The sequence below is a fragment of the Callorhinus ursinus genome, unplaced genomic scaffold (assembly GCF_003265705.2).
Source record: "Callorhinus ursinus isolate GAN/ISIS: 27379988/994484 unplaced genomic scaffold, GSC_fseal_2.0 scaffold4, whole genome shotgun sequence".
In the NCBI taxonomy this organism is placed as follows: domain Eukaryota; kingdom Metazoa; phylum Chordata; class Mammalia; order Carnivora; family Otariidae; genus Callorhinus; species Callorhinus ursinus.
Genome location: NW_027397066.1, coordinates 59,020,170 through 59,046,020, shown reverse-complemented (window position 1 = coordinate 59,046,020; position 25,851 = coordinate 59,020,170). Strand labels below are relative to the sequence as shown.

Here is a 25,851-nt window from a genome sequence, read left to right as displayed (position 1 = left end):
TCCATAGACTCCAAAAAATATGTGAGAGTTACCCAGGACTGGCTGAGTTAGCATATACCACACAGGAAGAAAGGCAGCAAAGAAATACAGAGAATGAGAGGCTCATATAAAAAAAATTGGGAGGGAAGGATTTTATATCCAGTAAAATCATCCTCCAAAATTAAAGGTTACAATTTTGAAACTGTAAGGCCTCAGGGAATATTGTTCCCATGTGTTTTTCCTGAGGAACTTGCTAAATGATTAACTTTAATAAATTAAATATCATATACCTGAGGAAACTAGCAAAACGACTGTTGGAGAGTTTGGAATATATTTAGTCATAAAACTAAGACTTAAAAAATATGAGGACTGGGATGACAGACAAAATGTAAGTGCTATTTGCTCTGATTATGGAGAAATGGTACAACTAACAAAATTAGAATGGAAAGGGCAAAGACAAGAAAGTTTGCTGATCACCTACTATCCTATGACTAGAATCAGTAGAAAACATTTAAAGCTGATCAATCAAATAATAGAAGCATAAGAATATTTAGCATTATAAGGTAAAAACATTAAAAGATCACTTTTATTGGCAAATATTAAGTAGGAGACAAAAGAAATGAAATCAGGGAAGGAAAAGAAAGCATTTTTATCGTTTTTTTATTAGAGTATCATAGATACCATATGAAGAAAAGAGAACTAAGAGTACTGTGTAAAGTTAAAACTATTAGAGTAACAACAAACCTTCCTAAGTATCTGAAGAACCATATACAAAAAGAAAAAAAAAAGTAAAAAATGAACCAAAGCCATAAAAACAACAAACAGAACAGAAAATAATATGCCAGACAGTTCAGATCATTCATATTTATAATCATAATAAATTTTCCTAAGTTACCTATTTATAAGAATAATATTTCAAATTGGTTCACAAAGCAAAAACAAAATCTAATTCTTTACTTTATGTAAGGCACATCTAAAACAAAGCTGTTTGGAAATGTTAGAAATAAAAAATGGGCAAACGTGTACCAGGAAAATGACAAAAAAAGATAAGATGTTCTTATTGTCAAATAAGGAGAAATTTAGCATTAAATAGGACAAAGAAGTACACATTATAATGCAAAGACATGATTCAAATGAGTGCACAACATATAAAAGAGAAATATAATTCATACAGCAGAAATTACAGGGACTACAAATAGAAAAAGAAACACATTGTATTTGCTGAATTTAATTCACCTTTCTTAATGCACAACAGATCAAAGATATAGAAAATGTACTAACATAATTAATGGTATGTGCCTGATTGTAATATATCACATTTTGAAAGTAGAACATATATTTTCTTTTCATGTGACCAAAGAATATTTTTGAAGTAGTATGATTTTAACTACAAAGAAATTTTTAATTAATACCAAAAAAATAGCTACATAAACTTGAGATATTTTCTTTGATCACAAATCAATAAAGTTATAATTACTGAAAAAAATCAGAAATTACAAGTTTCTTCCACTGGAATTTTTTTAAAACCCTACTTTGAATAATTCTTGGGTCAGATCTGGGTAGCTCAGCCAGTTAAGTGTCTGCCTTCAGCTCAAGTCATGATCCCAGGGTCCTAGGATGGAGCCCTACATTGGGCTCCCTGCTCAGCAGGGAGCATGCTTCTCCCTCTCCCTCTGCCTCTCTGTCTCTCAAATAAATAAATAAATAAATAAAATCTTAAAAAATAAATAAATAATAAATAATTCCTGGGTCAAAAAGAAAACATAAAATAACTGTGCAGAGTTTCTAGAAACATTTATAATGAAATTACTACATATTAGAATCTATAAAATAAAGGTAAAGCACAGAGGAAAACTCACAGATCTAAATTATTATATCAGTAAAATAAAAATAAGAAAATAAGCAAATCAATCACTTTAAAAAGTTAAAGAACAAAAAGGAAACAAAAGAAATTAGAAGGTAAGGTGTTAATATTAAATAGTCTAAAAACTGTAATATTATAAGCAGTGAGAGAATTCAATAATTGCCAAGTATAAAAAATAAACAGTAATAAATAGCTTTCATATATAACAACACATTAGAAGAAAAAGTGAAAGAAAAGACTCCATTATAAAAGGTAAATACAAAAGGTAAAATACTCAGAAACAAACTTAATGAGCAATGTACAAAGTCTATCTGATAAAAGAAAATCTCCAGAACAACACCAAAAGACATAGCTAAGACTGAAGAACTAGAAAGATAAACCATGTTCTTGGATAAAAGATTCCATATCATAAAGATTAACAATTCTATGTTCACTACAAATTTAATACAATTCCAATAAAAACTGGTAGATGTGAATTTTATTTTTTGGAAGAATATAATTTCATCCTAAAGTTAGTAAGGGCAAATAAAAGACAATAACGAGGACAGCTTTGAAAAGGAAGAACAATGAGACGCAACCGACCTAGAAGTACTTGATAGCAGTCTCATTTCAGTTAACGGTACCACCTTCTGCCCAGCTATACAGAGCAGAAGTCCAAGAGTCTCCCTTCTGTTTCCTCTTTCTTTCACTTGCTATACACCATCAGTAAATGTAGAGTATATGTTTGGAACTATCCCAAGGCAAAACTACAAAGCATCCTCCCATCTCTACCTTAGTTATAGTCCCCCCATATGCAGAAAGGTCCCCTTAGACATTAGCGACCCATGCGAGTATGTTCTCTTGAATGAGAGCCTCCCAACGCCCACAAAAATCAAGACCAAACAAAAACCTCCCACTTCCTCAGCACTGATGATTTCAGCACGGAATTGAGAGATACATAATCATCCACCGAGTTGTATATACACATAACCTATAAAGTTTAGAGCAAAAGAAAAAATATTAAGATGAATTTCAATAAACACAGAGAGCTCTTTTAGGCAACTCCACCCTCCCTTCAGTATCCAGTTAACTTGTTATTACCCCTCAGTGAGTCTGACTCGTGAAACCCATGGGAAATATCAAAATCATATTTAGACTTGATTGATAAGTTTCTTATTATAATGATATCAACCCATGGAGAGGTTTTTTCAGTCTATTATTCAGGAGACCAGAGGCTGATAGCAAAAAAGAAGAAAATCGAGGGAGTTAAAGGCAAATGTGTTCAAATCATGCCTCAGTCTCTTCTGCCTTTGCCCCTTGCTGATGAGCACCTTGATACCTGTTCCTGCTGCTGAGAGCTAGCTATCCTGCAAACATCTGCTTAGTTAACCTGTGAAAATTCTTGTCATTCCTGTTTTCAGGTCTGGTGCCCTCTTACTTTTCTTCTGCGAATCCTCTGGCTTGCTGCACCTAATCCTTTCTAACTCCTCAGCGCTTCCCTGGGGTAACCAGAACTAACAAGTCACAGCAGCTACTCTGCAGAATGATGCATATCTCTGACCCTCAGCTGACTTTTTCCCACACTCGGCTTTACCCTCTTATTGTGCACATGATACCAGCCTGGGCGAGGGCCTAATTTTTCTAACTATCACACAGACCCAGATAAAAACTTTTATAAGCAGAGTCTTAAGCAACTTCATGGTGCCCAGTGCTTTACATCATGTTTGTAAGATAGAGCAAGAATAAAAAACTTAGAACCTATCTCCTGGAATCTGAGAGTTCTGTTAGAACTTAATAATTAACTGCTGGGCAAGATATGCTTCTTGCTATATAAAAGTCCACAGTCAATCAAGAATTGTCTACTGGGAGCTGTCTGAGCAGTCTTCTAGGCTATTATTATACTGTAATTTACACAAGATTGCAGATTGTAGCAAAGAGTTTTGGCAACTAACACAGAGTGCCAGTTTGAGGAGAAAAATATTTGCTACTTAAAAAGACGCTAGAACAAACAGCACTATATGCTTCATGTTAGAGTAGCCTTTTTTTTTTTTTTTGGTTTAAATGACTTAAAATGAGGAGTTTATTTTTGTTGGGTGTTTCGAGGTCATCCCTGGCTTCGTTTATTCAATAAGCAAGAAATAATCCCAGAACCATGCTAAGCAATGGAGACACACAACTCCACACTCTCACGTGAGAAACAGATATGTAAATTGGGATGAGAATACAGTGTGGTCAAGTCCACATTAAAAGGCGGTATAAGTCCCAGTGTGGGTACAGACAGCACCACATCTCCTCTAGCTGAGAACAGCGCATGTGCAGCTAAAGGTCTTAGGGCAGAAAGATTCTTGATGTGAGTAGAATTTATTTTGCTTCCGCTTCAATCCCCCTATGCTTTCACCATCCTTGCCCAACGATAAAATATTTTCCATAAAAATGTGAGAAGGGCATGTTATTTAGCCCAGACAGTTAGAAACTTCTTTGCAAGAGCCAAAGTCTACCTTTTTGCAACTTTTACCATGATTCTACATCTGTCTTCGACAGCAACATAGAACAAGTCTCAACTTCCTTTTCCATGAGGCAAATCTTTAAATGCCAGCTTGAACCTGCATTTGCGGATGAAGCAAAATGGCAAATCCAATAGGAGGTAGAATCTCACATACAGGCGTTTGATTTGTCACTTTCTCTGGATAAGAGAAAATGGAATCATTCCTGATACATTAACTCATACCATGGTCTGGTTTAGGAGGGGCCCTTGGATGGCTCAGTCAGTTGAGCATCCAACTCCTGATTTCAGCTCAGGTCATGATCTCAGGGTTGTGAGACTGAGTCCTGTGCTGGGCCCTGTGCTGGGTGTGGAGCCCGCTTAAAACTCTCTCTCTCCCTCTGCCCCACCCCCTCCCTCTCCCTCTCAAAAAAAAAAAAAAAAGAGAGAGAGAGGGAGAGAGAGAGAGAGATAAAGATAAAGGCAAAACACTGAGGAAAGCACAGGCAGGAAAACTCTGTATTCATCACCAGAACAGCATCCAAAGGAGAAAAGCAGCCTGAGTTCTGGTTTTGGACAAATGCCTCCAGAGGTCTAAAGATTCTGGACTGGAATATGTTTCTTACTCTCTTTGTAAGCTGTGATTGCATCTTGTAGCATACAACAAACAAACAAAAACCTCTCTACAGAGAAATTCTCTGTAGCAGCTAAATGGACAGAGCCTAAACATACGTGATTAAGATGACCCTTATGTAAGAACATACTACACGTCTAACATTGTTCTAGCACCTTACACATATTATCATACATTTTCCTATCACACAATCTTCACAAGATACCATGAGAGTATTTTTTATAAGGTAGAAACTAATGGATATTAAAGAGGGCATGTGTTGAATGGAGCACTGGGTATTATATGCAAATAATGAATCATGGAACACTATGTCAAAAAAAATAAGTCAATTAAAAAAAAAAGAAACTAATGTTATTTGCATTTTACAAATGAGGAACCTGAAGAGACACAAGAAATCCAGTAATTTCTCCAAGGTCATACAAACCATCTAAGAGCCAGAATTCAAACTAAGTCAGTCTGGCTCTAAAGCCCAAGCTCCTAATCATGGCGCTCCACAACCTCCGTCCACACTGGGCAGTCAGAAGCGGCACTGCCCGGGTTCAGAGTTACAAATTCAGGGCCAGCAACCACAATGTTGTCACGTCAGTTGGCAGAATAGCATTTCTGGACAATCGCCCTGCCTCTTTTAAGAAGCCACTGAGGGATCTTGGATGACACTTCTTTTTCCTCTGGTATACATTCTACCTTCAGACCCCACCTGACGTACACCAGCAGTACTGATAAGAGGCCAGCTAATGGCAGAAAACACATGTGCCTCTAATACAAAAAGGACGATTTTAGCTTTAGTTTTTACCATTTGTGAAATGATCAAGAGGCCATTTCCCAGATCTTTTTTTCTTAAGATTTTATTTATTAATTTGACAGACAGATAGGGAGAGAGCACAAGTAGGCAGAGTGGCAGGCAGAGGGAGAGGGAGAAGCAGGCTCTCCGCTAAGCAGGAAGCCGGACGTGGGGCTCGATCCCAGGACCCCAGGGTCATGACCTAAGCCGAAGGCAGCCGCTTAACCGACTGAGCCACCCAGGATAGTACTGCATTCTCCTGACTCCTGAATTCCATTTACTGTAAGGTTGCCATTTCTTTCTTTTTTTTTTTTTTTTTATTTGAGATAGAGGGAGAGAGAGAGCACAAGCAGGGGGAGTGGCAGAGTCTGGAGAGGGAGAAGCAGACTCCACACTGAGCATGGACCCCGATGTGGAGCTCGATCCCAGGACTCTGGGATCATGACCTGAGCTGAAGGCAGACACTTAACCCACTGAGCCACCCAGGTGCCGCTGTAAGTTTTCTATTTCAACTTGAGTTGCTTTTTCTGGATTAAATCGCTTAAATAACAGAGGTAGTTATAGAGCACTCAGAGGTAAGCCTTCTTTTCATGCTTAAAATGGGCCAGGCTTTAAATGCGTTTGTATCTGGTCAAGACCTGGCTGGTCTGATTTGCTGTAGATCAGTCCTTCAGTTATCTTCCAAACAACTTGAGCCACTAGGAGGATGACAACTAAGGAATGTGGTTTCATTTTTAATTAGTCAAATACCATTTGAAGCTCACTCCTCTTAAACAACTATCTCAAAGTACCTTTGAGACAAAGAGTATTATTAGGGAGGACTGAGTCCTCACCACCAGTGTCTCTAGGTATTTTTAAAAATCTGCTCCTTTATTTGGCCAAAAATTATTGAAGTCACAGATTCATTTATTCAACAAAGAGAATATACAAGTGAAAAAAATACACATAGAATAAAATTCTATGTAGTAATAAATGTTATGAAGAAAGGAATGCAGAGTCAGTGAATACAGAATAATAGCATGGGTGCTATTTTGAGAAGGTGGCGAGGGACAGCCCGAGGAGGTAACATTTGCAGAGAAACCCGAAGGAAATCAGAAAAATAATTTATGTAAATAACTTCAAAAAAGAGCATTCCAGAAGAAGGAAAACCAAGTCAAAGACCCTGACACATGAGCACGTATGATGTGTGTTCTAGGGAAGCAAAGGGCAGCCATGGCTGGGGGGCAGTGATGGAAGGTGAGAATGGTAGGAAGCGAGTAAAAAGATGCAGCCCAGGCCAGCTCCTGTAAGGTCTTGCATATCACATGAAGGAATCTGGACTTTATTCTGATGTAATGTTGTGCTGAGTGTTATGGGAAGCCATGGGTGATTGAGACCCACCGTGTGGAACATATAGGAGAGGGACAAGGGTGGATGCAGAGAAACTGGCTTGTAAATTTCATAGTGCTCCGAGTGAAAGACGATGGCTGTCTCAACTTGGATCTTTCTGGTGGATGTGAGCATGGGTGTATTTTAAACAGACTGCTAATGGGTAAGATATGAGGTGTGAGAGAAAGAGAGGTCAAGGGTGGCCTGAACAACAGAGCAAGGGTGAACTGACAGTGCTACTTCCTAAGACAGGACAGACTATGGGGAGTAAAATTAAGATTGAAGGTTTGCATATGGTAAGTTTGAAGTGCCTATTGGCCATCCAAGTGGACTTGTCAAGTGGACAGTGGTTCCAGGGGTCTCAACACCTAGGAAAAACAGAGGGTTATATTTAAGACTTTGGGACTAGAAAAGATGACCTAGAAATGGTTCTGGAATGAGAAGCGAAACCCTGGGCTTATTCCAATGTTTTGAGCAGTTGTCCTCAACCTTGACCATATTAGAATCTTCTATGAAGCGTTCTAAAAAATACTGATACTCAGGTCCAACTTGAAAGATTCTGATTTAATTGTTCTGTGTTGGGCTCAGGCAACCATATTTTTAAAAGCCCCTCAATGATTCTAGTGGGCAGCTAAGGTTGAGAACCACTGGTTTAGAAGTTGGGAAGACTAGAATGACCCAGAAACAGAGAATGAGAAGAAATAGCTGGTGAAATAAAAGAAATGCATACCAGTGCTAGCTTTAATCCGTGCTTAAGCAATAACAGAAATAGCCCTATATGACGTGGCCATTTCATTAAATTAAAAAGCATGTTATGAATATTACTCAGTTCATTACATAGTTTCCTGCTTATATGAACCCTCAGGAGAAATTACTTTTCAGTTTTAACACCAAAAAATGTTTTATTTATCCTGAGCATGTATTTATTTTTAATTCTTTTTTTTTTTAAAGATTTTATTTATTTATTTTAGAGAAACAGAATGAGAGAGAGCACAAGAGGGAAGGGGGTCAGAGGGAGAAGCAGACTCCCCGCTGACCAGGGGGCCCGATGCGGGACTCAATCCCAGGACTCCAGGATCGTGACCTGAGCTGAAGGCAGTCGCTTAACCAACTGAGCCACCCAGGCGCCCTATTTATTTTTAATTCTAAAGACACTTAATTGGGTAACCGATCATTTTTTTCTGGGGAAAGAGCTCTCAAGATGAAATTAGTGACCCAATCATAAAGTATAGTTTAGACTCAAACAAATTTACCCAACATATATTCAGCACTAGTATATGAAAAGCAATGTGCTTGGCAGTGGTAATACATCCATGAGGATTTAATGATATGCCTATTTTTAATAGCCTTATTCTTGGCTCTGTTTTAGTTCGAGGCCTTGCTTCTCCCTTTTAACTATTTCACATTGGCATTGTGTTTCATCTATTGCTGTGGCCCACCTTAAATACTTTTTAGAATAAATATACTGTAATAGGTAACATGTACTCAACACTCTCCATGTGTGAATACTAAATCCTTTACAGGGATCAGCTCACTTAATTCTCCTAACAACCACGCATGCCCTGATCTCACAGGGACATGCAGGAAGAGAAGGTGTGTTCAGGCAATAGGACCAAAGAGTCTATGCTCATTGACACTAGGTTTTCCTGCTCTAGGAGTCAATCTTCACCATTCAAGACTGCAGCTATGGTGTGAACAATATGGCAATCATAAATAAGATATTGGTTTTGAAACCTTATATTTCTAGGATTATTTTCCTGTTAAGGGGATGAAATGTTTTAAGTCATCTACGTGAATCAATTCCTCAGGTGACCAAATTCCCCATGGTACCAAATTGCCAAATCAGGATTGACAGAATTTCTGATTGTGAAACAGATTTTAAGCTATAAAGACTAAAGCAATCAGACCCTTCCAAATCCTAGCCAAAATGAGCTAGCCAGCTTAGGCATGGGACAAGGGGTGCTGACATGAGCCAAAGTATTGTTTTTTCCTTTCTAGTTGTTTTGGCTAGAAGGGGTGTGTGTGTGTTGGTGCAGAAGGGGTCTGTTTGTTACAGCTTATATAATTTTTGCATTTACTTTCTACTCTCCAAGATTAACAGAGGAAAATAAACTCAAGGACTTTACTACAAAGTCTTATTCTGCAAACATGCTTAAAAGATCATACACGAACACTAAACAAGTATTTCCAAGGTTTCTGCCTGCATTTGAGAGTGAAATATGCAGACTTCTCAAAGAACACTGTACTGCTTACTGCCCTTCTATTCATCCTCTCTGTGGAAAAAGACTAGACTTCTGGGGATATGCTAGTACAAACCGCAAATATCTAGATGCAAATAGAGCAAATATAAATACAAATATATGTATTTTGTTAGGGAAAAAACAAAAATCAAAAACCAACTTTCAGAGTCAAATACTAAATATTATTACCCTCTCAGAGATTCACAGTGCTTCCCGTGTTAAAGGCTATGCTATAATACTACATTAAAGTCTGAGAAATATCACAGTCAAGTTATAGGTTCAATTTTATTTAATCCAGATTTCCCAAACTTATTTGAACAACTCCTCTCCCATTTTTTTCTTTTTAAATCAAACCCATTTAAGATTTTGTGGTACACTGGTGTTGCTAAGAATACAGCTAATGAACAGTTGTATTAAATCTTTCATGATACTCTTGGTCGACAAGTAAATTTACTCATTCCTTTGTTGAACAAAGACTCTCTGGACAGCTATTGTGTGAGGTGCAGGAGATAAAATGGGAAGATAAACAGATGTGGTCTTTGCTTTTGTGGGGTTAACAGTCCAGTGAGTGTGATGAACATTAATCAAATAATGACACTAAGAAATGCTAATCACGAATGGATAAATGATGTGAAGGAAAAGTTCTTCAGTGTGTCCGTGATGGTGTGTGTGAGAGGGTGGGACAGGCAATCAGAGAAGCCTGCTTGAGAAGTTATATCTGAGCTGACATATAAGACGTGAGTAAGAGGGAACACTCCAATCTACAACGCTGAAGGATGACAGGTGAGGGGTTAAAACAGAACAATGAGGGAGGGGGCAAAGAGAAGCAGCACTGGGATGTCCTGAAAGTCTTCAGAAATATTCACAATGGGAAATAGAAAAAGACCTCAGAATAAGAAAAGCAACAAATTATAAGAAGAAAAAAAAATAGAAGAAACTTCAGACACTACTGAAGCGCACTTAGTACCTTCATATATAACACTCTTGGCACTGACTTTATTTATTGTTTTTATAGATTTATTTATTTATTCTGGAGAGAAAGCAAGTGTGCAGGGGGAGGGGTAAGAGAGAGGGAGAGAGAGAATCTTCAAGCAGACTCCCCGCTGAGTGTGGAGCCCAGTGGGGTTCTGTCTCACGAACCCGAGCTCATGACCTGAGCCAAAACCAAGAGTTGGACACTCAACCAACTAAGCCACCCAGGAGCCCCTGACTTTATTTTTTTAAACCACTAAATCATCATCTATATTTATGGTATGAACTATTTATTTTGTAGAGAGTGAAATGTTTTCTTCCAGATTTTAGGAATTACGAATAATTTCATATGGGATCAGGCGCTTTCAGGGTGGTATGGCCGTAGATAGAATTTTTCATAATTTCAAGTAGAAGATAGTTTTGTTTTTGCCTATTAGGTGGGATTTTTTTGGTCTGAAGTGAAGAATAGTAACAGGACGTGGGCAACAGGAAGGCATAACATTCATCTATAACTGTATTTAGAAACTATTCCTTCCTATAGCTAAACTCTTTATTACGGAAAGCTCTACGTCTTTTGCAGCTCTTTGCACGATTGTGGTGATTAATCCTTCATACCTAACTGTTTAATGGCTGGCTGTCTTTCCTACTAGGCTGTGGGCTCAAGAGAACAGAGCAAGAGCTGATATATTCACCATCATAGTCCCCACGCTTAGTGAAAAAGAAATCAGCCCCTCTGTAACAAGACACCCACATCTATCAGCAGGTTGAGGGGAAAACAAAGTTAGCCTAAAGAAAAGGAGAGATCCTAAGCATTTTACTGGGAAAACACTGTGACCTCTTTCAATTAATGCTGCCAGCAGCATCCTCCCCTCCATTCCCAGTGTCCTGAGATCTCCTCTCCCCTTCCTCTGACAATCATGAGCCACCCTCCTCACCTGTGATCTGATTCTTGGGGAAAGGGGAGTCTTAAGTTATACTTTTATATAAATGCCTGTAATTTTAAAATATGAAGGAATTAGTGTGTGATAAGCACCTAGCTACTTCTCTCTCCCTCTCCCCCTTCCTTCTCAATATACAGGCATTTTTTGTTTTCAGTAAGTGACAGTTTTATTTTAAATTTCCAGCCTGTAGTCTCACTTTCTACAATACTAGCACAGTACTTGGCACATAGGAAACACTAAAAAAACTTTTATTGATGGACTGGCTGGTTGCATTACTCCGTGCCAAGCCCTGTGCTAGATTTCAGAGATACAAAAAGCCAGACACATATTTGTCATTGAGAAGTTCAAGTTCACTATGCATGTGTAGGAAAGAACAAGTAGGTGATCAACATGTGAGAGGATTAGTATTGCGATCGCAGCATATGCAACATGCATAAAGCAGAAGATTTGGGCTGCATCTGGAAAGACGGGTGGGAGGTAGGAAGCCGAGTCCCATGCACAGGGAACAGGGTACATGAGGGCAAGGAGGCGTGGAAGACATGGCATGTTTGAAGACCAGCGAGGGATTCTATGGAGCTTCAGCATCAGGTCCCAGGAAGAAAGAGGCAGGAGGAATGCCTTGAAGGGCAGTGTGGAGCAGACCACAATAACCTTACGAGTGGTACCTTGAACGCACAGGCTTACAGACACTAGAAAAGGGATGCTCTGTGCCAGTAATAAAACAAATGCCTTGTACTCTGAAGTCATGGGGAAAGAGAGAAAATGAAAAGGAAAGAGAAAGGCTTAGATGCCACATTACATTTTAAATAATGGTTAATGTTAGTTGCAAGAGTGTAATAGTCCCAGCTGCCTGGTGTAAGAATACATGCTATTTTCCAAGTACAGTGCTTTCCAGATAAGAGCTGGCTGAATTTAGGAGATGTTAAAAATTAAGCAGTACTGGGGGTGCCTGGGTGGCTCAGGTGGTTAAGTGTCTGCCTTCAGCCCAGGTCATGTTCCAGGGGTCCTGGGATCAAGCCCCACATCAGGCTCCCTGCTCAATGAAGACTCTGCTTCTCCCTCTCCCTCTGATCCTCCCCCAGCTTGTGCTCTCTCTCAAATAAATAAAATCTTAAAAAAAAAATTAAGCAGTACTCTTATTATTCAGCTAAGAAAAGGAGACTAGAACAAGCATTTTTTTTTTCTATTACTTTCCACTATGCAAACTCAGCACTGGAATTCAGTGAGGTCTAATGGACATGGAGGCATCACAAGACATAATATCTCCAATATCTTATTGGGGGCCTTCTAACTTAGGGGTCATGGGATGGGAGGAACAGCGACGAAATGCCTGCCGTCCTCCCTGCCCCAGTTTGACAATGGTTCATTCCACGGAGGTAGCAAACATCCCACTCCACTCTGCTGCCAACAAGACTTAAGTCTCAGGCCCTGTGGCGTGAGCCTTTGCATGACTCCTGCATTCCTAGGCGTTCCTATTTGGCTCCTCTCTTTGAAACCCGAGAATGCCTGGCCCAACCTGGCACTGGGCTGAGCTTAATCACACATACCACTCAGATCACGTTGCACTACCTGGAACCTCCACTCCTGTGTTACCTCCTGACAGCACCTCCTGCAGGTGAGAGATAATGTTCCCAGTCTGGCAAAAGTGTTTTCATACCTGGAGCCAATTTTCTCAAAGGAAGGGCATTCTCTTGGCAAAATGTCTTATGGTTTTCCATTTAGATAGGTTGCCCCTTGAATAAAAATGACCTGATAGACAGAAAGGTATGGCAGAAGGGTAGCTTTGAATTCAAAAGCTGAACGCCAATGCAGAAGCAGTGTTTGGAGAAAACTGTGTCCAAAGATGACCTCTGTAGAGGTCAGATGCAGACAGTCATCTTCCAGAAACAGAGAACTAAGCCTTTTCTACCACTGTTCCCCACAGCGTTTCACAGAGAATTAAGTACTGAATGCATATTGTCTGAGTGAATTCAAGAAGATCCCTGAACCCATAGACCTTGTTGCTGTCCTTTTCAAAATGCTATTTGAAAAAGTCCTTGCACCAGGGCACCTGGGTGGCTCAGTTGGTTGAGTGTCTGACTCTTGGTTTTTGGCTCAGGTCATGATCGATCTCAGGGTTGTGAGATTGAGCCCCATGTTGGGCTCTGTTTTCAGTGGGGAATCCGCTTGGGATTCTCTCTCCCTCTTCCCTCCCCCCCCCCCCCCCCGTTAACACATGTGTGAGCACACTCACTCTTAAATAAATAAATAAATCTTTAAAAAAGAAAAGGTCCCTTCATCAATGCAGGGACTACAATGATACCACAACCTTTCAGCTAAAGGAGAAGCGTGTAACTCCATGTCGTGGCCATTTAGGGGGAATCTGTTTAGATGCGATGTCCTACATAAGAATATAAAATATGAAGAGACATTTACTCTAAGATAACTTGAAATAAAATCAGATTCTTTATTCTTTTGATGACAAGTAATAATCTTAACACCTGGTCATTATGGTACTTTGTTATCTTGCAGGAATTTCTGTTTTAGAGAAACTCAAGAACTTCTCTCTTACTTCCTCACGATAAAGCTAAAAATAAAGACATTGGGCTGATACCAATGGTATTCAGTTTCCATTCTGAAAAAAGGTGAAAGTAGGTTACCACATACAAAGAAGTTAAAAGAATACACAGTGTCCTCTAGGTGGTCACAATGGCCCTCAAACATCCATAAAAGGAGTGGAGCTCAAGAGAAGAGATTCTCCATTGTCAATATCTTTACATCCCCTCAATTAATCACAGGCTTCCCTAAGCAAATGCAATGTTTGCTTAGAGATGCCAGATTTTATTTTGTGCCATTGACTATCTATAATTTAAAACACCCATACTTGTATATCATGTGCCTCTGTATCTACGCCACCCCCCCGCCTTTACCACCAACACTGTAGCTCTTGAAAGACAAGAACCATCTCTCACCTACTCTCTAGAAACTACAGAGTAGCTCAAATGCCATGTCCGCAACAAAGCCTTCTGCGATGACATGTCCTCAGGAGAACATGATCTCCCTGCAGCATCCTGCTGTGTTGAGCATCAGCACTACCTTTTGTCTCAAGATTTTAGCACATTCTCAGTCCTTTAAATAATTTCAAGCCCTTGAGGAATTAAAAGAAGCTCTTTCTCACCAAACAGCTGGAATTTATGTCCTAAATAATCAGGACTAAAAGCTAGCCAAGAGTAAGACACATATTAATCAAGCTAAATTACAGTATGGCCGTTTTTCTTCTAGCACAATTATCTTTGGCTTTAAGACACAAATGAATCATTAGGGTTCTGAATCTCTTCTGGCAAAGAAATACAGTATGAGCTGAATGCTCAACATTGTGAGTGTCATCAGAACAGTTCTATAGATATGAATTTGCCGAGTTAATCCCCCTTCATTATCTCCATTAGCTAACAATGCACATGTAGTCACTGAACATAATTACTGCTCTAACAGACGGGGACGTTTGAAATATTAACTTTCCCACAGACTCCAAATCTTCAGTAAGCAGCTCTCAACAATTCATTATATTAATCATGTATGTCACCACACTTCCATTAAATATGCATGAGATTAAACACCACTCATGTTGCAAACTGCTCAACATCATTTTTAATATAATTTATTACCTTTTAGATACTGTAATTATAACGGCACCTAGGTGCTGCTATAATAAATGGAAATTTAACTACCTAACCTCTAAGTGACCAGTATTATAACTAATTCCACTTTTATTTAATTTTTAACGTGCATTCATGAGAATATTTTATAATACAAAGTGTAAAATATTTACAAAATTAATATGTATTATGACATAGGGATGTCTAATTTAAAATTGCATAACGAAGGGATAAATTGATTTTCTTAGACTTAGGTACTTAAGACAATGGAAACTTATCAAGAAATTAGCATATAATATATTGATATCTATAAGAAAAGTACAACAGAAAGTATGATTTGGAATATTATGACATCATATTTCTAATCAAATATTTTACAGACTTCATAAATTCTATGTTTATGCAAATTATTGCAACAAAGACTAGATTTAATCCAAAAAAAGCAAACATAAAACCACCAGAAAAAGACAATAAAATTTCAAATGAAGGTAAAGAATACATCATCAGCCTTGGATCATGTTATTCCACACCTTATGGTTAATATGGCCATAGATCATTAAGTTAAGCATATAATGGAAATAATAGTAATAGCCACAGTTCACACTTACCAAGCACTTACTTAATTTAATATGTCGGGCACTATAATTAGAGCTTTACGTCCATATTTCATCTAATTTTCACAATAACCCAGTGAAGGAGATATTAATATTATTTGCACTTTATGGATATGGGAAGAGGTGACTAGCGTGGCATAAATGTCTCATCCAAGGACACAGGGCATGGCAGGAGAGGGGTCTGAGCCCCAAGTCTATCCTCCTAAACACAGTCAGCATCCAGCTGCCAGCTCTGGATTCACCATTTCCTTGTGTGGCCTCGGGTAAGTCACCTGAACTCTCTAAAGATCATTTCTTTTAGCTGCAAAATGCAAGTAATATTAATATATGCCAGAATGACTGAGAATGAAATAAGATGGCTTATGAGAAAGTACCATGCAAGTCGTGGAGTGACATAATGCTGGTTGTTATGTTATCGATGAGATAAGAAAATAAAATGCTGAAAATGAAGAAAAAAATTACACACTGACACCAAGTCAAAATTTTCCAACAAAAACGGTATACCTAGGTAAACGTTTCTGGTTATTTTAACTTGCTTAACATAGAAATTACTGCATAAAGGCAAATATGAATCAATATATTATATCCTAAGAGACAGATAAACACTAGTAGATTAAGTTACAAGTGAATAGTAACACTAGAACTGTAGATGTTCACTATGAAAACTGTGTGCATATTACTAGATTTGGCCTTTCAAAGAGCTCCTCAAGACTAAGGCTTTTTAAAGTTACCTGGAGTCATCATCAGGCCCTAATTTACTATGATCCACACATACATTTTGATTAGTGGCAGTATTTAAATTCTTAGGCCCAGGAAGGAGAAAGCAATATTCAAAAGTCTCATTCATCGTTTTAGATAAGTGATATGTCATCACTGGGTTTCTTTTTCCATAGGGCTTTGTGAGTGTCTATGGGTGTGGGTGTGGGTGTGCGTGTGCGTGTGGGTGTGAGCATGCAGAAGTCTATCAACATGTGACTGTTATGTATTTAGTGGCTTTCCACTTTTTTCTTAATGTTTATACTGTCAATTATTTAAAGGAAGTGTATATGGCTAAAATTATAGTGGTAGGGGCAAAGGGGCCATGTATTTCCAGCAATTCTTTATTCACTTTCAAGGTGCTCATGTCATTAGATGAGGAAGAAGGGAAGCTTTTATTTGCATAAACCCATGAATATACCAAGTCGCATTTCCAAGCATCCTGACCTGATGATTTTAAGAACGAAGAAAATCGCAAGAGTATATGGAATCAAGGTCCAACCTACCTCCGGGCCGTTCGTGCTCTCCATCGGTGTGTAAAAGCATGGCAATGGGCATCCCTACATTCTTGGATCTTCCAGCTACAACCACATTTTTCCCAAATGTTTCAATTCCTTAAAACACAGAGTTTGATTTAAATGAAGAATCAACAACAAGAAGCAGAGTAAACATTTGAACAGCCAGCTAAAGCATTCTTTAAAAACTTCTAATGAAATTTGAGCTATTGGGCGCCTGGGTGGCTCAGTTGGTTAAGTGACTGCCTTTGGCTCAGGTCATGATCCTGGAGTCCCGGGATCGAGTCCCACATCGGGCTCCCTGCTCGGCAGGGAGTCTGCTTCTCCCTCTGACCCTCCCCTCCTCATTCTCTCTCTCTCATTCTCTCTCTCAAATAAATAAATAAATAAAATCTTTAAAAAAAAGAAATATGAGTTATTGTGTGGCTTGTCTATAATGTGCCCACATTATTTATAAATATTCTTTTTACGCTTCTTGGCTTTGTCACTTCCTCTATAATTGTCCTTGTTAAAAAACTACATTTTCAAGTTGCCATTAAATTACTTGTAAACATGGAGATTCACATGAAGAGTGAGACATGCAAAGACTTAAAATATATTAACTACTAATTATAAAGTAAGCAAAGTACAACAATGTCGAGCTTAATTGGCAATCAAACTTTTAGCAAATCTGGAACAAAATGAAGTGGGTAAAAGTGTATTTTTTTACAAAGTTCATGCCCTTTACCCCATAGGAAAGAGGTGCTGAATTTCAGGGACTCAAAAAGGTCTGAAAGATAAAATTTGCAAATATAACACACTCTACTTTGTGTGGGCACAGTTGCTTCATAAGTAAAATGAAGAAGTTAGAATTAAGGTTTTTACAAGTAGTAATATCCTAAAAGGATGGTTCTAGGATCTGCTTTCTCTTGGAAATTTTCTCCTTCCATTAGAAAACAGCAGATTTGAAAGGAGAAGATGCTGTCAGAAATGGAAGGGACAGTCAGGGAGGCAGGATGATCACAAACATAAAAGCAGTATGGAATTGATTAACGTAGAGATAAACATTTCTCTATACACCTCAAGGGTTCAAGAGAGTATTACTGTATTTAGAGCACAATTCAAATGTAAACGTCTATAGGAAAAAAACCAGGTCATTAGAGATGGCTCAAATATGATCACCGCATTTTGTTTTTAAAGGTAAGGAAAACTACAATTCATTTTTGGAAAATGCACATTAAGTGTATAATTTAAAAGTAGGGAGACAAACCTACTCTTGGGAAAATTCACTCCTACAAGGTGCAACGGCATTTACCTGTACCTGGCATGCATTTTTCATTTTATTTTACTTTGGGTTATTCTTTGACTTCTATAACTTTACAACTTTCTATGGACTGAAGTTCTATGGCTTATCATTTTCTTTCACTCAGTAGTGAAATGGTTCCATCAGGGCACTGCACAAATGCTCAGTGTGGCCCTCAGCACCCACGTCCCATGGACCTCAAGTTACCAACCTGTCCTTTTGATGATTTCCCAAACAGCACTGGCAGTGGCAGGTATGAGAGAATGCTGATCAAGGCACAATCTTCCAATATTGATAATATGAAATCCATCTACATCTTTTTCAGGAGCAATTCCATTGCACACTGTTCGCTCGTCCACATGGTCTGAAAAGTAAATAAAATTGGTCTAATTTTAAAATGGTCATTTATTTGGAGGTCTTTACTTGAAATCTGCAGACCTACATTATGATTCGGCTTCAGGAAAGGTGTAAAATCATTACTCTGTCCTTTTTCTTTCCACCAAAATAGTCAAAGTGCTCTTGGATGATGGCTATAATTAACCACCATAAGAGTTTAGACAATTGCAGGGCCGGAAATGGCTGGCCCGGTGAAAGGGAAAAATGTGTGAAATAAAACAATGCCAATGAGACCTGGAAACAGCCAGGTCCTAAGTCTTTGCCTCAATAAGTTTACCTACTTAGTAGTTTAAATATATGTTTTTCCCATATAAGACATTTCCACAATTCGGCTTCTATTAAATATTTCCAGCATTATAGATTAAAAGGACTTTGTTGGTATTAAAATAATTATAACATCATTAGTGTGGCTAACTTCCTCCCAAATGACATAACAAAAAAGCAAATCACACACACACACACACTCCTTTCTCTGAAGCACTAGCACATCGATATCTAAAATATCATTTTGGTTTCTATTTGGAAGGAAAAGAACATAATAAGAGTAATAAACTAATCAAAAGAGATAGGAGATGCCAATCATCATCTCATTTTGAAAGGTAATAAGTAAAAATAATAAGACTTCCCCTAAACCCAACGATTAGCCCATGTGCCTAATATACTGAAATAAAGGTATTATTTGCTACATAAAAGTTTCTTTGTTCATCACACAATGGATGTCATTTAGATATAATTTTTAAAATCATTATCAAAGCCCAAGTCCAAATTGCTTTCAAAGAGCTATGCCTTGGGGCTCCTGGGTGGCTCAGTTGTTAAGCATCTGCCTTCGGCTCAGGTCATGATCCCAGGGTCCTGGGATCCAGCCCCACTTCGGACTCCCTGCTCAGCAGGAAGCCTGCTTCTCCCTCCCCTACTCCCCCTGCTTGTGTTCCCTCTCTCGCTGTGTCTCTCTCTGTCAAATAAATAAAATCTTTAAAAAAAAAAAAAAAAGAGCTATGCCTTTTACCTTAGATCTTTTGTATTCTAAATGGAATACTACTGCCATTTTACTTTAAATCCAATTTGCCAGCATTAAACTACCAAAGTCTTTTACATATATACAAGTAGTAATTTGAATTATGTTCATATAGAAATTGGGTCTTTGGAATGTCTCTCCAATCAACAGTTGTTCACTTTCAATAACTGTGCTTATTCTATAATGTTCTAGCAGAGTAAGTCTCCATCTGTTTTCTCTGAAACCAGATGATTATATAGGTTCTAGTAAAACTTCTTAAAAATCACATGTTTAATTTACTATTTGAGAACAAAAATAGTGGTTTCTTTTTTAATCTGGACGATATTGATAATTCATTTGTTAGACATTGACCACTCATGCAGAAGCTTCATGCCAAGGATATTTTTATAGTTGATCAAAAGCTTTGTAAATGAAAAGAAAAACAATTGCATTTGAGATCTCCATTATTGAGCTACGGCTTAAATTAATTCATTTCTAGGTTTAAAATTGGCTAATGTATGCATGGACTAGCCACTGATGGAAAGAACGCAGGTTTGGAGAGCCATCCTCTTACTGATAAGCCTGAGCTACACTGAATGTCACCATCTACTGGTCTGTGCTCTTCCATTCACTAAAATAACACTGCAGTTGTAACAAATCTCAGCTAAAATTCTTTTTTTTTTTTTAAGATTTTATTCATTTGAGAGAGAGAGAGAGAGAGAGAGCACAAGTAGGGTGAGGTAGAGGGAGAAGCAGACTCCCCGCTGAGCAGGAAGCCCGATGCAGAACTTGATCCCAGGATCCCGACCTGAGCCGAAGGCAGATGCCTAACCTAACCCAGGTGCCCCGCAGCTAAAATTCTTCTTCTTTTTTTTTGAAGATTTTATTTATTTGACACAGAGAGACACAGCGAGAGAGGGAACACAAGCAGGGGGAGTGGGAGAGGGAGAAGCAGGCTTCCCGCTGAGCAGAGAGCCTGATGTGGGACTCGATCCCAGGACCCTGGGACCATGACTTGAGCCAAAGGCAGACGCTTAACAACTGAGCCACCCAAGCGCCCCCACAGCTAAAATTCTTAAGAAGCTTTGTAAGCCATGTGAGAATGTGGAGGCTAGCACTAGAGACTGGTGATTATAGACCTGTCCTCTTAGGTACTTCTTAAATGGCAGCACAGTTCATAATCAGGCCACCATTTCCAAACAATTTTCTCTTAATTAAGCCACTTAAGTAATAGGTGTTTAAAAGACAGATGTGTGGACATACAAAGGCGTGACATAGAGAGTCCATGAAAACTGAGGTTATTTAGTCTAAAAGGAAAAGAACCTATATGAGTGGATTTAAAAAAATTAAGATCATAAGAATCAAGGAAACCAATTCATGTATCATATATACATACATACATTTTTATATAATTCTATGTTATCTCAGCAGTGAATTAAATCTCACTTGCATCCTTTGCCACGAAAGATATACCTTTTATTACGTTATGTACAGTGAATGGCAATAATGCAAATGAGCACAACTTACATTTACAGGGAATTTTACAATGTTCATGTTACTAGCACATCCATTTCCTTTTTTTTTTTTTTTTTAAAGATTTTATTTATTTATTTGAGAGAGAGAGAGAATGAGAGATAGAGAGCATGAGAGGGAAGAGGGTCAGAGGGAGAAGCAGACTCCCTGCCAAGCAGGGAGCCCGATGTGGGACTCGATCCCGGGACTCCAGGATCATGACCCGAGCCAAAGGCAGTCGCTTAACCAACTGAGCCACCCAGGCGCCCGCCTTTTTGATATTCATAGTTACTAGGGACTAAAATGGAAAAGGTATTATCATTTCCATTTTAAAGACAAAGCTCAAAGAATTTGAGATGCAGCCAACCTCAAACCACTACTAAGAGGAAGATCCAGAATTAAAATCTACATCTTTTTGCCCTAAAGTCAGTTTCTCCTTCTGTATATAGAAGTCATAAATATCAATCATCTCAAATACCATTCAAAAACTAAAACTGGGGGTGCCTGGGTGACTCAGTCAGTTGACTGTCTGACTCTTGATTTCAGCTCAGGTCATGATCTCAGGGTCATGAGATCAAGCCCTGTGTTGGGCTCAGCATAGAGGCTGCTTGAGATTCTCTCTCTCTCTTCCTCTGCCCCTCCCTCTTCTCATGCTCCCTCTTCGCCCCTCTCTAAATAAATAAATAAATAAAATATTTTTTTAAAAAGTTAAAATCAGAAGGGGCCCCCCCCATCCCTTCTAATCAAGACATTTGATAATCCTAACATATGCCAAGGAATGCACTGTTTCTTCTAGGCCTCCAAATACAACACAATTCCTAGGTTAAAACATGCCCAAACCCGTGCAGAAAAGCACTGCATATTTTCTTATATGAGTAAGGGAAATAAATACATTTTGTGCGTATGACTGACTGCTACTGAAAGTCCCCTGAAATTTCACTCTTGGGGCCATGACTTGAAGAAATAATCACGAGACTCAGTAGCATCAATTTTTTCACAGTGGTTGTAAAACATTTTTGACCCACAGAATACATTGGCAAATAAATAACCAGTTAATATCCTACCCAAATGAATGGGAAAACTGGCATTATTCACTTTGTGTTGCCCCTCTACTTATGATCTTGAGAGGTCATTAAATCATGCCAGAAAAAAAAAAAAAGCCTTCAAATTATAACCGTAACATTGCAATAGAACAGCGCAGGGAATGCCTTGAGAGACCACTCTATGCAACTACTCCACTGTGTGTATGATTGTATGTATGTTTGTGTGTGCATATGTGTGTGTGTGTGTGTATATGTGTATATATACATATATATATATATATATATATAGTTAATGTTTAATTGCCTTGGGACAAAGAACAGGAAAAAAAAAGAACAAATTATTGGTTTATTTTCCATCCAAAGATTTTTCTGTTACTGTTTAAAAGTACCCCCTTCCACTGCCTCAGTGGCTGTTGGAAAAGTGCAAGCTCATTAGCATAGTAAATAATACTGTCGTCAACCTGGTTATACCTTTTTCCTATAGTCTCCTCTCCAAGCGCTCCCTCCCTTTCCCATCCACCATCATCACATCGCCTTCTCTCCAGTATATCAAGCAGTGTCCCATTCCCTCATTCCCTTAACATTAACTTTGCATTTCTGTGCTATTGTTCATGAAATGCATGCTGACTCTTCCATAACTAATTCCTTCTTCCCTGTTCTTTCCCACCCTAGTCATTCCTTAACACATTGATTGATTGCTACCTGTTCCTTCATCATAAATTGAAATGTTATTTTTCTCCTCTGCTCTTCCACAAAACTGCTATAAAAAGTACTTAGCACATTAGTTCAGTTAGTTGACAACATTTGCCATTTAACTGTCTCTCTCACTCATGAGTGTGAACCTTTTAGAGCACAGATCTTTTCTTATTAAACCGATTCACCCATAGCTTTCTCCATCTCAGTTGATGGCAATTCCATCCTTCTGAGCTGCTTGCCAAAAAAGTATGGAGCCATTCTGACTCACACCCAACAACCACTCCATTGGAAAATCTGTTGAATTGCCTCTTTTAATAGATCTAGTACTTCAATAGTCTCACCGTGTCCATTGATACTAGTCTGGTTTGAGTGGCCATTATCTTGCCTATGAATTCTTACAACAGCCTCCTCCTTAATTCCCTGCTTTTACATTTGCATCCGTATATTTGCACCCATACAATCTATTTACAAAATAGCAATAGGGTTATACTTTTGAAATGCATTTTACATCACAAAAGTCTTCTTTTCAAAACCCTGCAATGCTTCCTATTTCCTTACAATGGCAAACAAGACCCTACATGATCTGTACTGCTCCAAAACTCTAGTTATCTGTCTGATCTCATCACTGGTTACTTTTCCCTCATCTTATTCTAATTGGCATTATTCTGCTCTTTTTGCTGTCCTTCAAACATATCAGGCATTTCCCAAATTGGCTATAGTTCTTCTGTCTGCCTGGGGACTTTAAAACAGTCATTTCAGCTAGTTCCCTCCCTTTTTTCAAATCTTTGTTTAAATTCTACATTATCTGTAAGGACTATTCTGACCACATTATTTAAAGTAGGTTCCATTTCTGATCATCATGAAGTAGTTTATATTGGACAAACTTCTCACAGACAATAACTGTAAACACTGGAAAACATACATAAAAAACAATGACCTATAGTTGTAATGTACATTACTGATGTAATGTACAGCTTGATGATTATAGTTAATAACATTGTGTTGCATATTTGAAAATTGCTAAGAGAATGCATCTTGAAAGTTCTTATCACAAGAAAAAAAATTTGTAACTATGTATGGTGACATGTTCACTAGACTTACTGTGGTGATCATATGCAGATATCGAAGCACTGTGTTATACATCTGAAACTAATACAATGTTATATGACAATTATACCTCAATAAAAATTTTTTTTAAATAACTACTATTTAAAAAAAGCTATCTGAAAAACACTGGAGAGTCACTAGACACTGACCGATTTGGAGGACAGTGAACATCTGAAAGACAGGAAGGTCACTCAAAGAGTTTCTCATTTTGGAGGCTTTCCTAGACACAGGACAGCTAGAACTTGGGTAGACATCTGCAGTCCTACTTGCTTAAGGAATCAAGGCACAAAGTTTGAGGTTACCACAGCAGCTGAAAATTGAAGGGATATATCCAGAAAAGGAGAAAGCCACAGAGTGGAGATTCAAAGTGTATCTATAAATTCTGCCCAATTCTCTGACCCCTGAAAAACACACACATGAGAAAAACTCCAAGAAGCCCATCCAAGGCTCAGAGAACTACACAGAGATTGCACCTGTGGTTCAGCAAAGGCAAAGCAAAGCTTAAAGTCCTCAATATGATAAGCATTTACAAAAAAACTTATAGGGTGTTTGGGTAGCTCAGTCAGTTAGGCATCTGCCTTTGGCTCAGGTCACGATGCCAGAGTCCTGGGATCAAGTCCTGCGTTGGGCTCCCTGCTCAGCAGGAAGCCTGCTTCTCCCTCTGCCTCTGTCCCTCCCCCTGCTCTCGCTCTCTCTTGCACTCTCTCTCTCTCTCTCAAATAAATCTTAAAAAAACAAAACAAAACAAAACAACTCAGCTAACATTATACTTAATAATGGGATACTGAATCTTTTTCCCTAAGAAAAGATGACAAGGGTATCCACTCCCACCATTTCTATCCAGTGTTTTACTGGAGACCCTAGCTAATGCAATAATACAAGGAAAAGAAAAAAGAGGCCTAAGATCAGAAAGGAAGAATTGAAATGCACTAGTCACAGATGGCATGGTTATTTACACAGAATACCCTAAAGAATTTACAAAACAACAAAAGAACTAATAAAGTGGATTTTGCAAGACCACAGAGTACAAAGTCAAAATCAATACAAAAAATCAATTGTTGGGACACCTGGGTGGCTCAGTCGGTTAATCATCTGCCTTCAGCTCAGGTCATGATCTCAGAGTCCTGGGATTGAGCCCCACATCAGGCTCCTCGCTAAGCAGGGAGCCTGCTTCTCCCTCTGTTGCTCCCCCCGCTTGTACCCTGTCTCTCTCTCTCTCTCTGACAAATCAATAAGTAAAATCTTAAAAAAAATCAATTGTATTTCCATACACAAGCAGTGACTACTTGAAAATGAAATGTTAAAAATACATCTTATAATAGTTTACTAATCATAAAACACTTAGGATTAATTTTTTAAAGTTTGAGGGTGACCTCTATGATGAGAACTAGAAAACACTGCTGACAGATGACCTAAATAAATGGAAGGTATGCTGTGTTCATGGACTGGAAGATTCAATAGTGTTATGATGTCAATTCTTCCCAATTGATCTATAGGTTCGATATCATCTCAATCATAATTCTATGAGGCTTTTTGCTGGAGGCTGACTGATTCTAAAATTTATATGACCAGGCACAGGAATATCCAAAGCAATCTTGAAAGTGAGTGAAGTTAGAGGACTCACGATACCTGACTTCAAGACTTGCTATACAGCAACAGTGATCAAGATAGTGAGGTACTGGTGTAGGGACAGACAAATACATCAGTGGAACAGAAAAAAGAGCCCAGCTTTAGATTCACATTTATATAGTCATCTGGTATTTTACAAAAATGCCAAAGCAATTCAATCGAGAAAGGAAAATCTTTTCAACAGAAAGTACTTGAACAACTTGATAGCCATGGGGAGGGGAAGTGAACCATAATCTCTACTTTATAGCATGCAGAAAATTTAATTACAAATGGATTATAAATCTAAACATAAAGCTAAAACTGAATAGTTTCTGGGTGAAAACTTTAATTTATGTGCTAGATACAAGCAAAGTTTTCTTAGAATATAAAACATAAAGCACAAAAGAAAAATACTGATCAATTAGACTTCAGAAACATTAAAATCTTATGCCC

The 25,851-nt window shown here is 38.3% G+C and overlaps 1 protein-coding gene across 3 annotated transcripts in view; it reads right to left on the bottom strand.

The window, feature by feature from the left end:
• MTHFD2L (methylenetetrahydrofolate dehydrogenase (NADP+ dependent) 2 like) overlaps positions 1 to 25,851 on the bottom strand; it is a 135,183-nt gene that overhangs the window by 74,812 nt on the left and 34,520 nt on the right. For all 3 annotated transcript variants that reach the window (XR_012377945.1, XM_025887712.2, XM_073891789.1), the window contains exons 4-5: positions 18,254 to 18,406; positions 16,752 to 16,859 (exon numbers count right to left, since the gene is read on the bottom strand). Coding sequence is in view for 2 of the 3 variants with exons in the window: in XM_025887712.2 (XP_025743497.1) it covers positions 16,752 to 16,859; positions 18,254 to 18,406 (261 nt within the window). In the remaining variant the exon portion in view is untranslated. The remainder of the gene's footprint in view (positions 1 to 16,751; positions 16,860 to 18,253; positions 18,407 to 25,851) is intronic.